Consider the following 14,547-nt stretch of genomic DNA (forward strand, 5'->3'; position numbering starts at 1 on the left):
TCAAGAAAATAAACAAATTAGAATGGAAACATTCCTAGAATGAAACAAATTACCAAAGCTGACTCAAGAAAATATTTTTTTAAGTCTCAAGCCAAAGCTATAATACAGTGGGTAAGGGGTTGCCTTGCACATGCATGCCCCAGGTTCAATTCCAAGAACCCCATATGGTCCCCGAGCTCACTAGCAGTGATTCCTGAGCACTGGCAGGGAGAGAGGGGAGTGGGAGAGCAAGGGATGGGGAGAAGAAGGGAGAGAAATTCCCAGAACCACACGGTCTCACTAATGATGTTTTGGGACCACACCCAGCTGAGCTTTGGGCTTACACTGGCCCTGCACTCAGGGATCATTCTTGGCAGTGCTCAGGGGGCCATGTGGGATGTGAGATCTATGTCTTCTTTGCAAGCCATGTGCCCTGCCTTTGGTTCTTTCTCTGGCCCCAGAGTAAGTGGGACAAACGCATAATGATCTCATTCATTTATGGTATACAGAACAAGATAGATATGAACTTATTTGTCATTTTATTGTTTCTTATATGCTTTATACATTGTTTGCTCCTTTCTTCTGCTAGTCTCTTTCTCCGTAGTTTGATTTCCTCCCATAATATCCTTTCCATTAATCTGGTTTTTATCTACTGTAGGTTTTGCTTTTGGTTGTCATGAAGCTTTTTTACTTATATATGACATCTACCCTAGCAGGGCATTAAGTAGAGGGAGCAGTCAGAAACACCACACCCCAGTCACTACCTGAATAATGTGAATTTTAATACTTTTATTAACTACTGCACTGGAGTTAGGTTTCTAGCATAAGAGATACCTATGGGCTGACTGCAATCCTGCCAGGAGATCAAGGAAAACAGATATCACTCTACCTTCTAGCTTGCTCCAAATTTCCAGCTTACCACAATGGAAGTAGCTTGTCCACACAAATACTGCTGATCCTAGTTCCATCCCAATTTTTATTACTTGGGAAACAACCTCGGCTGATGGGTTCCTGGATCCCCTGGTTCAGATAATCACTGAAACTTATGCTTAGAGCACTGAAAGACTATCAAGGGCCTGAGCCAGGCTGAGTGATAAGGGCATCCCCTATTCTGACCACTCTGTCAAGGCTTCAGTAGTTGTTTTATCTATGTACAGAAGCCAATACAGAGTCAAAGAAAACAAAAGAGGAGAGTAAGTACAAAACAAAAAATGAGATAAAATTCCTGCAACAAAACTTAGCTGGTGTGATTGTTTTTATTAAAATCTCAAAGTAACAGTGATAAAGATACTCTATGGGTCTGCAGATGTAGTTGAGCAGTAGAGCACATGCTTTTTTGCCAGTTTAACCCTTCCCCTGCCCCGAGAGAGAGACACACACACACACACACACACACACACACACACACACACACACACACACAAACATACACGGGTATCAGGAGAAGAATGCATGAAAAAATGATAAATATTCTTAAGTTAGAAAATATTACTAAATATCAGACAGAAATCGGAGTGGAAAAATACAATAAACAGGAAAACTCAAGAGGGGCACAACAGCACAAAAGATCAAGTGGAGAGCCAGAGAGATAGGATAGTACAATGTGCGGGGTCCACGCTGTGCATGCAGCCAATCCCAGTTTGATACCTGGTACCACTTACAGCTCCCAGAGCACTGCCAGAAGTGAACCTTGAGCAAAGAGCCAGGAGTAAAACCTGAGCACAGCGGGGTGTGGCCCCAACCGCAGCCCCAAAAGAGAAGTCTCATCAAATTCAAAGACATAGCAGTAGAATTTATCAAACAGTAAAGAAAAAAGAAAAGTCAAAGTGAAGCTAGCTTAAGAAACTTCTAGGATAGCACCACGTCAACCACCGTTTCCATTAGTGGAGGTCTTAGAATAAGAGAAAAAGGGACAAAAAGGGCCAGAGAGATAGTCTAAAGGGCTAAGTGCATACAGAGGGCCCAGCCCCAACCCCCAATACCACCACATGGGCCCTGGGAACCTCTGGAAGTGCCTCCCAAGCAGAGCTAAAAGGAGCCCCTGAGCTCTGAGCATTACTTTAACACTATTTTGGGGCGTGGTCCCAAACACAAACCAGCAATAACAGCTATAATCCTAACCTATGAGTGAAAAATAGTGTAGGAGGGAAGGAACTTGGCTTCAATGTGATCAATCCAGGGCTCAATCACACCTGGTCCACCAGAACCAAAGGGTCACTCCTAAGCAATAGAGCCAGGAATAGTCCCTGAGCACTGCAGGGTGTCAAAAATAAATAAAGTCGTAACCTATAGGGGCAAGGGCTAGATTTCAGAAGTCCAGAGAGTTTTGAAAAGAAAAAGTTTCAGAGGAGCCACACCAATACTCATTTCACTAAACTGCAAAAAAGTGGGCTGAGGATACGTCTTAATGGTAAAGCACCTGCCTTCAAGATTTTTCGAGAGGCTGAAAGAGGCTGAAGTCATATATTCAAACTCCTGGGGGAACCTTGCTAACTAAGGATATTCCAAGCAGCAAAGCAATCCTTCAGTACAATGATTTCCTGATAAGCAAAAGCATTGATTCTAATGCCTCTAATGTCACTAAACCAGTATTCAAAGAAAAAGCAATGAGATTTTTTAAAATGAAATAAAAAGATGGTAATTAATTAGTATCAAGAAAACACTGCATCACTGTATCACTATAATCCCTTTGCTCATCAATTTGTTCAAGCAGGCACCAGTAACGTCTCCATTGTGAGACCTATTGTTACTGTTTTTGGCATATTGAATACGCCAGGGGTAGCTTGCCAGGCTCTGCAGTGTGGGCAAGATACTCTCAGTAGCTTGCCGGGCTCTCCGAGAGGGGCAGAGGAATCAAACCGGGTCGGGTTGTGTGCAAGGCCAACGCCCTACCCGCTGTGCTATCACTCCAGCCCATCAAGAAAATAATCAAAATATAAATAAGTGGAAAGGACACATACATGATTAAGTTAGTAATTTTAATGGTAATTTTAAGTAGTAGTAATTTTAAGTAGTACATTTTAATGGTAATAAATGAAATTACATAATTTTGAAATACATGTTTAAAAGTTCCAGAGGCTGTCACTGGGAGACACTGCTCAAGTGGTAGAACACATGCCTTGCATGTGAGGCTGAGGTTTCAACCCCCAACACCGCAGAGCACCCCTAATACCACATAGTGAAATCCTAGTGGCCTAAGCAGTGCTGGGGACGGTGTGTGAACACCCAGTTTTTAAAATAATTTTAATTACATTAATGTGCTGGTATATACACAGAGGGGAAGTAAAAAACTAGAACTTAAATAAGAATATAAAGCTAAATATTATCCACTTAAAATACCAGTGAATGTTCTGTATAATAACTTTAATTGAATTTTACTTTGATAATTTTATGTTTCTCATGTTTTTATGTTCCGATTGCAAGTCCTTACACTTTTACATGAAGGTGCTTTTCTCCAACTTTATGTATTAATTTACAATCTCCTAGTGTCTATATGTGAAGCTTAAAAGTAGGGTTATTTTGTTTTCAAAAATCTCCCAGCTTTGGGGGAATTACAGGACTGGAGAGATAGTACATTGGGTAGAGCACTTGCCTTGCACACAGACAACCTGGGTCCAATCCCCAGCATTTCATAAGGTCTCCTGAATCACAAGTAATTCGGGAGTAAGCCCTGATGATCATTTTTCCTCTCCCCACCTTTATTTGAACCTTCTCTTTCCTTCACCTTTGTTCCTCCCAATTTTCTATACTTAATTTTGCTACTATATTATTCAATTTTGTTCCTACTCAGTGTGAAATTGGTAGAAAATCTCAGAAGATCCACTTAAATTACTAGGGGGGCTGGAGATATAGTACAGCAGGTAAGGTGATTGCTTTGCACTTTGCATGCAGCCAAACCACCATCCCATATGGTCCTCCAAGCACCACCAAGAGCAATGCCTGAACGTACAGCCAGGAGTAACCCTTGAACACAGCCAGATGTGCCCCCAAAACAAAACATTCACATTAGTAAGATATGGTTCAATGGTAGAGTATTGTGAGGCTCTGGGTTCCAAATAAAGGGAAAAGAAAAAGGAAAGAGGGGAAATGGGAAAGGCGAAGGGGAAAGAAAAAGACAAAGGGGAAAAAGGTGAAACATAAGCACGGAAGTTTGTAAGTCTATAACTGTACCTCATGGTGATTCATTAAAAAATAAAAAAATTTTAAAATAAAAGAGAAAAAGGGAACAATCTGGACTCAGTCTTCATTGATATGCTTTGTTTGCCTCATAGCAGAGCGGCAAGCCTTCTACCCTCTCTCATTTCAGAGGTTCTCTTAATATAGTCCACCACATCCTCTTGCAAGTCAGTAAGAGGCTATTTGGCACTTCCGGTTTCTAAGTTCAACAAATCATCCCACCCAGACTCCGCTTATTCTGACACAGACAGTAATACTAATGAAGGTCAGGTGGTTGCTAATGGTCGGCCTGTATCTGCTTTCATTTCTGAATGCCTAGGGATAATTTCATGGTATGCTCTTGAATCTGCTATCTACTTTCACCTGCTTGTGCGGGTATTATAAGAGTCCAAAAACACTTTTGCAAAATCAATAGTCACATCCTAACATCCCTCCTCTAAGCAAATCAAAAGTTCCAATACAGAAACTAGTATTTATATATTCACCATACACTGATTCTTTTGACAACTATTATAGTTGTTTTTATTTATTTATTTATTTATTTATTTATTTATTTATTTATTTATTTTGCTTTTTGGGTCACACCTGGCTCTGCACAGGGGTTACTCCTGGCTCTGCACTCAGGAATTATCCCTGGCGGTGCTCAGGGGACCATATGGGATGCTGGGAATCGAACCCAGGTCGGTCGCGTGCAAGGCAAATGCCCTACCTGCTGTGCTATCGCTCCAGCCCCTATAGTTGTTTTTAAATCATCTTGATGTAAGTCATTTCATTCATGTTTAAAAATAGGCTAAATAATTCCAACTCCATGATTACAATGTTTATTTTAAGAAAATTCTTTAAATCTTTCCTGGTTTTTAGTACTTCTCAATGCTTCCTTGGGCTGGAGAGATAGTACAGGGTGTGAAGGTGCTTGTTGTGTATGGAACCAACAGCACCTCAATCCCCAGCACTGCACATGGTACAAAGAGTGATTTCTGAGCATAGTCATAGGTAAGCCCTGAGCACAGCCAGGTGTGACCCAACTCCCCAAAAAAAACAATAAATTTTTTCTTTTTCACAGTTCAGATATCTTACAAATGTTTATACCTTGAAAAACCTCTTCAACTATTTAACAACCTGTTTTATTGTCATCTTAGAATAAGAGCACTAGAAAACCAAAATCATTAAAAAACAGGAGTGTAAACACAAAACATCTTTAAAATTTTGATAATGATCTAAGTAGAAATTCCATTTTAATATTCTGTACCTTTATTTTCAGTGAAATTTGGGGCACATCACACATGCACGCCAGGCTTTCTCCTTCTCCAGGGGTCAGGGAACTATAGGCCACTGGCTCCCTATTTTGCAAATCAAGTTTTATCACAATACTCATTTCTGTGACCTTATTTTGAATAGCTAATTTCACAACATCCAAGCTAAGTAGTTCCAACAGAAAATATAATGGCCCACAATCTCTAAAATATTTACTTCTAGTTATTTCTGGTAAAAGTAAGCTGACTCCTTCCTGGGACTAGAGAATTATCAAACATGCTCCCACAAACAGTACCTGGGAACATTCTGAGTGATTCTGGGTAGGATCAATCTTTGTTGTCCTGGACATGGCAGAGGCTGAAACTCTCTGGCCACTGGGAAACTTTGATGACAGTAGCTATTCCATCCACATGTTAAGCAAATTCCCCCAGATATTTCCAAATACCCTGGCAGAGAATGTAAGTATAATCCCTGGTTGAGAAGCACTGAAAAATTAAAGCAGCTCAGAGTAGCACTGTAGCACTGTCTTCCCATTGTTCATCGATTTGCTTGAGCGAGCACTAGTAACATCTTCATTGTGAGACTTTTTATTGTTTTTGGCATATTGAATACACCACGGGTAGCTTGCTAGGCTCTGCCGTATGGGCAAGATACTCTCGATACCTTGCCCGGCTCTCCAAAAGGGACGGTCTCGTGCAAGGCAAACGCCCTGCCTGCGGTGCTATTGTTCTAGTCCGTTAATATCAAGACATCATGGAGTTTACTTAAGTTTAGAAATATATTTATTAGGCTGAGAATGTAGCTCAGCAGTAGAATACTTGCCTTGCATGTGTGAGGTCATGAAGTTCCAACACTTAATTCACAATTAATACACTTATAAATTGATCTTACCGATTTGTTCCATCCAAATTTGATTTGTGGATGAAATTAAGTTTTGCATCTGCCCAATAAAGTTTCCGTTCCTCATAATCCAAAGTCAATCCATTTGGCCAGTAAATTTCAGTGTTTATTATAATGTAGCGACTTGAACCATCCATTCCAGCACGTTCTATCTTTGGCACTTCTCCCCAGTCTGTCCAGTACATGAACCTAGAAATTATATAAATAAACTCATGACATAAGCAGATTAACAGTCAAATATTTTATAATTATTACTGCTTTTACAGGCTCTCAGAAACACTAGAAACTTTTCAAAATTTTAATAATCTACCTTTTACAACTACCATGGCAATTAAAAATATAAAAGTCACAGAGCCACATTTCTTGGAGAAAAAGAATGAGAGTATATCAACCCCCATAGATTACTGACTAACAGGAAGAAATGGCAACTTTAAGGAAAAAGACTTGGGAGCTCGGCTCAAACTCAAGTGACTGAGCCAGGGTTAACGTGTGAGGCCGTAGATGTGATCCCCAGTTCTGCACTCTCCCTCATCCCCCAGGACTGTGGTTCTGTTGGCCTCATCCTGCCAGGCCTTAGTGGGTTCTGAAACAAAATTTAAAACTGTATTATTTCATGTCCAGAGTGATAACACAGTGGGTAAGCAGTTGTGTATGTTGTGTATTTGTTGTATATGCAGTCAACCTGGACTGGATCTCTGGCACCACCTCTGATCCCTAAGCACAGAGCCAGGAATAAGCCCTAAGCTGCTGGATGTGGTCCCCAAACAAATAAAAAGTTGTATTATTTGGCTTAAGCAAATGGAAATAATAAGGAAAGGCAAGAATAAGCATCCTTGAAGCAAAGAACTCAGGAATATTAAATATATAGGCTAACAGAAAAACTCTACTCATTTTTTCTGAGTTACTCCCTTAACTTCTCTGAGACAGGACTGCTTCAAGCATTTATTACTGCACAGTACTGATGGTTTCTAACATACAAAAACATAACATATGATTACAATAGCAAAACAAAGCAAGGAAGAAATAATGCAACAAAGTGTTTATATTTATCACTGTATCACTGTAATCCCTTGCTCATAGATTTGCTCCAGCAGGCACCAGTAATGTCCCATTGTGAGACTTGTTACTATTTTTGGTATATTGAATATGCCACGGGGAGCTTGCCAGGCTTTGCCGTGCAGGCGAGACACTATCGGTAGCTTGCCGGGCTCTCTGAGAGGGGTGGAGGAATCGAACCTGGGATTCATCCATGAGCAAGGCAAACGCCCTACCTGCTGTGTTATCTCTCCAGTGTTATATATTTATATATTTATATTTTACTGCGGCTTATATTTTACTAGAATTAAATCAGAAGTTCATTAAACTAGAAGTTCATCTTTATTAAAAGAAATTTTAATACACACAATAAATACTAAGAAAATCTCAGAAACTTTCCTTAGGGCAATTTTATTGTTTTAATTATTGTGTAACTAAAGTAACATCACAGGGCTGGAGTGATAGTACAGTAGGTATGGCTATTGCCTTGCATGTGGCCAACTGGATTTGATCCCTGGCATCCCATATAGTACCCTTGGCACAGCCAGAAGTGATTCCTGAGTGCAGAACCAGGAGTGACTCCTGAACATCACTAGGTGTGGCCCAAAAGAACAAAATAAATAAATAAGTTGAAGAAAAATAGCAAGTAACTTGGCACAGCCAGGAGTGATTCCTGAGTGCACAACCAGGAGTGACTCCTGAACATCACTAGGTGTGGCCCAAAAAACCAAAATAAATACATAAGTAGAAGAAAAATAAAGCAACACTGCATTGTGATGTTATATAAACTTCAGATGTGAATCAATGAAAATCAACATGTGCCTTCCCTCAGATATCTCAAAAATATCCTGGCTAGGGGCTGGAGTGATAGCACAGTGGGTAGGGCATTTGCCTTGCACTCGGCATACCCAGGTTCTATTCCCAGCATCCCATATGGTCTCCCAAGTACCACCAGGAGTAATTTTTGAGTTCATGATCCAGGAGTAACCCCTGTGCATTGCCGGGTGTGACCCAAAAAAGCCAAAAAAACCAAAGCAAAACAAAACAAAAAACCCCTGGCTAACAATCAACAAAGAGAGCAAGGGAAACAGCTCACAGAATTGGAGCCTGAGGACCTGAGTTCAACCCCCAAAGTATGTTCCCTGACCAAGAGTGGCCCGAAAGTCCACTAGCACTGCTGAATAACTAATGCTTAGAGTAGCCCCAGAACTCATATTACTGTTGGGGAGGCAACCCCTTAAATAATCTTCACTGGAAAACTTTGGTGAAGAAATTATAGTGCACTAGGGGCTGGAGCAACTGCACAGTGGGAAGGGCATTTGCCTTGCACTAAACCTGGGTTCGATTCCCAGCATCCCATATGGTCCCCCGAGCAGAGTAACCCCTGTGCATCGCTGGGTTACTTTTGCGATTAAGTTTTAAAAAAAAGAAAGAAATTACATTGCACCAGAAAGCATCTGCTTAATTTTAAAAAAAGGAAGTGTGTAAACTGAAGCAAAGCAAAAACTGAAAGACATAAAGCAATAAATAGTAAAATGACAAATAAAATTATACTCAACATTAAAACATAAATGGAGTAAGGATTCCAACCAGAAAGGAAATGTCGCAGAGGATAGAGTCGACAGATACTTAGGAAGAAAACCTAACTGATCTTTAGGAAAGAAAAAAAAAATGCTGTATATGCCTCTGGATTAAAGTACCTTAATAGAAGGCATTTTATATGTGTGTGTGTGTGTGTGTGTGTGTGTGTGTGTGTGTGTGTATGGCTATTAAACTGTTCAACCACATACTACCTAGTGGTACAGACACTGTGTTCACATACCCTCAGAACAACTGTCTTTTTAAATGTTCAGTCACAAGTTGTACAATTCATAGAAACAAATCCTTATAATGGAAATGCTAAGCTTATATAATATACTGTTATATGACTAAACCCTATTGGCAAAGATTTTTGAAAAATGAGACTACATCAAATTATAAGTTTTTATACAGCAAAATAAATTCAAACTAAAATTAAAAAGACACCCTACCAAAGAGGAGAAAATATTTACATGCCTCATCACCTCAGATAAAGGACTCACATCCAAGATAAAGTAATCACAAAGCATAACAACAACAATAAAAACCCACTACTAAGTCATCAATAAACTGTGCTAAAAATAAATTAGTAAGTTCAACAAGAATTTTAGCACTGAGATATTTATATGCCACTTTTATGAAACTAACAGACAACTACTTTACTACTCAACTCAAAGAAATACCTATCAGATGAATCGGCACAATGGTTAAAGCAGGACTTCTTAAAACTTTTTCTGACCTTCAATCTGAGAAATACAGCTCGGACAAGTGCTGACTGAAATACATCAGATTCACAGCACTGTCGTCCTGTTGTTCATCGGTTTGCTTGAGCAGGCACTAGTAACATCTTCTTTGTGAGACTTTTTGTTACTGTTTTTGGCTTATCGAATATGCCACAGGTGACTTGCCAGGCTCTGCCATGCGGGTGGTAGCTTGCCGGGCTCTCCAAGAGGGACAGAGGAATTGAACCCAGGTCGGCTGCGCGGAAGGCAAATGCCCTACCCACTGTGCTACAGCTACAGCCCACATCAGATTCAAACACATTTAACTTCAAATTAATTTTCAGTCATTGCATGTTCAGAAATCTTTTACTGTGGCCAAATTTTTGTGACCCCCACATTCAGTTATGAGTCCTATACCGGATCACAACCCATAGTTTAAGAAGTTAGGTATTAGAACCTATGCCTTGCAAGCATAAGGTCACAAGTATAAATCCCTGGTGTTCCACATGCATATCCTTTCCAATCCAGAAGCTCACCTGTTTAAGTCAAACAGCATTCTACTGTCACAGTGCAATCAATTTTGTGAACACCACAAAAAGGGGACCAAGGGCTGGAGTGATAGACAGTGGGTAGGGCGTTTGCCTTACACACGGTCGACCCGAGTTCGATTCCCAGCATCCCATATGGTCCCCTGAGCAACACCAGGGGTGATTCCTGAGTGCACGAGCCAGGAGTAACCCCTGTGCATCACCAGGTGTGACCTCCCCCCCCCAAAAAAAAAGCAACAAAAAGGGGACCAAGATGCCCCTCACCACAAACGAAGATGGCTATGAGATGAGAAATCAATAAAGACTCAAAATTTTAGGGCGAGCAGAGACAGTGCTCAGGGGTTCATGGTCACTCCTGGCTCACGCAAGACCCTGCTTATGGGTCACCAGGGACATATCCAGCAATGCTGGTGGGAAAATGTAGAATCCTTAAATAAACAATGATTATATTTCTTCAAATATTTAAAATTTAAAGTTATAAATATCATTTATAAATACTAACCATTTCTATGTTAACTTTGAGATTAAGTTAAAAACTCATTACAAACTTAATATAAAAAGGGATAAGAAGTGAGAAAACAGTATTTTATAAGTTATCGAGATATTATTCAAATATCTTACATATACTGAGTACCTATTAGAAACCAAACATCATGTTTGACTTAAGGAATATAAAAATAAGCAGACTAAACTATTTTCCTTATGAAGCAATAAAGCTAGGCAGCAATTCATAAATGTATCAAGAGAGTTATGAACAAGGTGCTATGAGAGTACATGGAAGTAACACCCAATCAAACCAGTGAATATAACAGTTGTCAAAAAAAGATACCAAGAGGAAGTAACACTTTTATTTGAACAGTTGCACCTGCTCTTGGGTCACCATTATATGTGTCTTATTACAGAAACCATATCTTTAGAAGTATAAGCAGAATTTCATTTTAATGAATACCACTTTTCCTGTATTATGTTCCGGTTACAAGTTGTCTGCTGCTATTCCTCAATTGTGCAATGGCACGAGTCTCGCACACAAGTGTCCCTACTGACTTAAAAGCAATTACCTATTTCCTAGCCTTATCCCTCAAGCCAACAACTGCTAGGCTCAGAGCACCAAACTGAAATAGGCTCCACTCCCTCCAGCTGTTCCCATAAACTGAATATTCTCTCCTTGGTGCTCAACTGTACGTATGTCTATGGCACTCCCTATTTTTCCTTAAATTCAAAACTAGTTTATGCCATTAAACCTTTATGATTAGTCTCAACATTTTACAACTAGGTTACCTCAGAGAATATACTATCATAATCCACTGCTCAAACCAAGTTCTCACTTCTTAAAAGAAAATTATTTTTTAAGGTAAAATTATTTCAGTGCTTTCTAAGGGTTTCAATTGCCAGTGCAACACATTGCAGGGCTCTCTATTATTTATAAAGAGAAATATGCCAGCTTTGCCCTGGAGTATTCTGTTTCTCTTTCCAGTTCACCTTTTCCTATTTTACTGAACTTTGCCCTGATGTTACAAGGTCAAATGCTAAAGAATCTGTCACTGTGGTCAAACAAGGTGTTAGTCCTTACACAAAAACTTTTTTCTAGAATGGGGCAGAAAACTGCATCATTCACAAGGGTAAGCAAGACTTTTTTTCTCTTTTTGTATGTATCATCACACTTCATTCTTTCAAAATGGTAAAGGTGAAAATATAAAATACAAAGATTCAAAGTATGGCAAGAGTTATCTATAAATCATCTTGAACGTTCATTCACAAAATGTTTAATAGTGAATCCTTTGCAAATTAGGGGGCTAGCCACCATTTTACCTCTAGTGTCCTATATTTCAAGAATTTAAGGAAGCAGAATCATCCTACAGAAACTGCAAACACAAGGTCATTGCTTTCCAATCTTTTTTCATATCTATGACAGTGTCAGATCTGAGTTCTGTCCATCAGAAAATAAATGGGGAGGAGGGAACCAAAAGCAGCAGCAGCAGGAAAAACCAGAAGTAATCCAAGCTATTCTGCAGAGTCAACCTCCCCCCCACACTCCACCGCCAATAACAATGGCTAATCTGATGCAGTTTCAATTCATCTGTCCTTCTTTAATCTAGTTTATAAGGAAGTAGCAGCCTCAGTTTCGGATGATTCTATTGTTCAAGAGAGTGCGTGAGGATGAAAATAAGTGGTGAGTATGCCCTCTAACAGAGGTGCCTTCAGTGAACCAGGACTAATCTGTTTCTAGCATTGGTCCTGGCAGCAAATTCCACACCCAGTGCTTCTACTACGTAAGAAACTTGATGAATAATAGAACCCATGCCCCTTTTATTAAAATTGTTTAGGATTGCCAAGGATTGAATTCAAGGCCTTACACCTGTAGGGTTATGTGTTCCACCACTAAGTTAATATGTTCTATGTATGAAAGGGATCAAATAGGGTTGGCCACCGGTTTCATTCAGAAGCACCTTAACCCCTGTACTATTTCTCTACCCAAGGAGCCATCATGCTTCAAACAAAACTGCATCAATCAAAAACAACTGATTATCTGATTAACTGATTGAGTTTTCAATAGGGAGAATCACTGTACTTTAATTATTTTTAAGTTAATTCACTGATAAACTGACTTTGAGGCTTCAATGATCAATTAATTGATTCTCACCCTTTGGACCCTGCTGCAGAGCGAGCATGATGGAAGAGCCCAAGGAAGTGCCCTTGGACTCCAAGCAGCCCACTGAACTAATTCCGGCACGGGACCGGAGACCCCACGGCAGGCTGAAACAGTGGGAACCAGGCATCCCCCAATTCTTTTAACCTCTCTCTCTCAACTCCTTCCTCCCGAGCACAGCGCAGGGTCCGCGGCTTTCTGAGCGCAAAATGGAGACGCCGAGCCAGCTGAAACAGGACGCGCGCTTGCGAGAGACCCCAGGGGGCGGGGGCGGTGACCCCCGCCCACCGCCGATAGATACTTAAACCCACCTCCCCCACATGTGCTTCCCTTTGGACCCTGCTGCAGAGCAAGCATGATCTTATGAGCACCATAAAAGGGTAAAAGTTTGTAGTGATGTTATTTCTGGTTGTACTTTCCCTGGACTTTATACAGAAACCCAAAACCAAAAAACCCAAAATCGCGGCCGCGCGACCTATTGTCATCTTAGCATCAGCAATATGTAATGGTTCCTTTTTAATGAGTCGGACTTTTGTGGGAGATCCTAACAAGAATAGTAAGTCTGTTGCTGAAATATTGAAGGCAATCAAAGTGGTAGCCATCTCTCTAGACTGAACTAAGCTATATCCCCACGCCGGCTGAGAAGAAATTTTCTTCTTTCTCGGGAAGAAACGCGGAGTGGCGTCACCTATAGTGTGATGTCCATTAAGCAAACAGACCTGGTGGCATGGGAATGGGATATAAGGGGGAAAATTATGTACATGGAACAGTGGGACGCTGGTGGAATCTCGAGCCGGAGCCGATACCAGCGCAAGACCTTCGGTTCCAGAAACTGCTTGCAGACACTCTACTAGTCTATCAACTAAGCCAGAGCCCCACGCCTGCTGATGACGGGAAATAACCATCCTTTTCGGTTTTTTTTCCCTTGTCAGGCAGCGTGGCGATTACTAAACAGGCATGAACTCGGTGGCTTGGGGCAAGGGGGAAAAAGAAAAGTTATGTAACAAACAGCGGGACTTAATATCTCTATATTCTTAGCAGTGGAGAACTATCAAATGCCTCCTTGGCAATAGGACTGTCTTTTTCTTTTTTGGGGGAAACCCCAACAACGGTAGTGAGTTGTGTGTTGAAACATGGAATGTAATCGAGATAAGGCGTAAACGAAGTGAAACTTATCACTTACAAGGGTGGGGACTGGGGAGGTGGGAGGGGGTGGCAGGTATACTGGGGGGGTTGGTGATGGAAGATGGGCACTGGTGAAGGGAAGGGTGTTTGAGTATTGTATAACTGACATAGTCCTGAGAACTATGTAACCCTCCACATGGTGATTCAATAAAATTAAAAAAAAATAAATAAAAATAATTTAGAGCTAAAAAAAAATTAATTGATTCTCAGTTTTCAACAGAGAGAATCATTGTGCTTCTCTTTGACAATCCTTAAAACAAAATGTCATTACTCATCTCTTTTTCAACAAGTAATGATAAATCTAAGGTTAAAAAATATCTTGCAAGTTAGAAAAAAAAGAAGTAGAATGAAAATTCATATTACACAATTCATATTACACAAGCCAAGATAGTAAAAAGGAGGTAGAATACATCAATAATTATTAAAGTAATGTAAAAAATTTCCAGTGCAACCTCAAAAAAAGGTGTGCACAGTAGAGAGGAAAAAATGAGTGAAAAAATATAATCAATATGAAAAAAGTCAA

At 40.2% G+C, this 14,547-nt stretch overlaps 1 protein-coding gene across 1 annotated transcript in view; it reads right to left on the reverse strand.

The window, feature by feature from the left end:
- The window catches only part of LRP6 (LDL receptor related protein 6), a 146,185-nt gene that overhangs the window by 75,274 nt on the left and 56,364 nt on the right, over window positions 1–14,547 (reverse strand). The window contains exon 3 of the mRNA XM_055118208.1: window positions 6,301–6,498. Within this exon, the coding sequence (XP_054974183.1) occupies window positions 6,301–6,498 (198 nt within the window). The remainder of the gene's footprint in view (window positions 1–6,300; window positions 6,499–14,547) is intronic.

This window comes from Sorex araneus, chromosome 10 (assembly GCF_027595985.1).
Source record: "Sorex araneus isolate mSorAra2 chromosome 10, mSorAra2.pri, whole genome shotgun sequence".
NCBI lineage: Eukaryota > Metazoa > Chordata > Mammalia > Eulipotyphla > Soricidae > Sorex > Sorex araneus.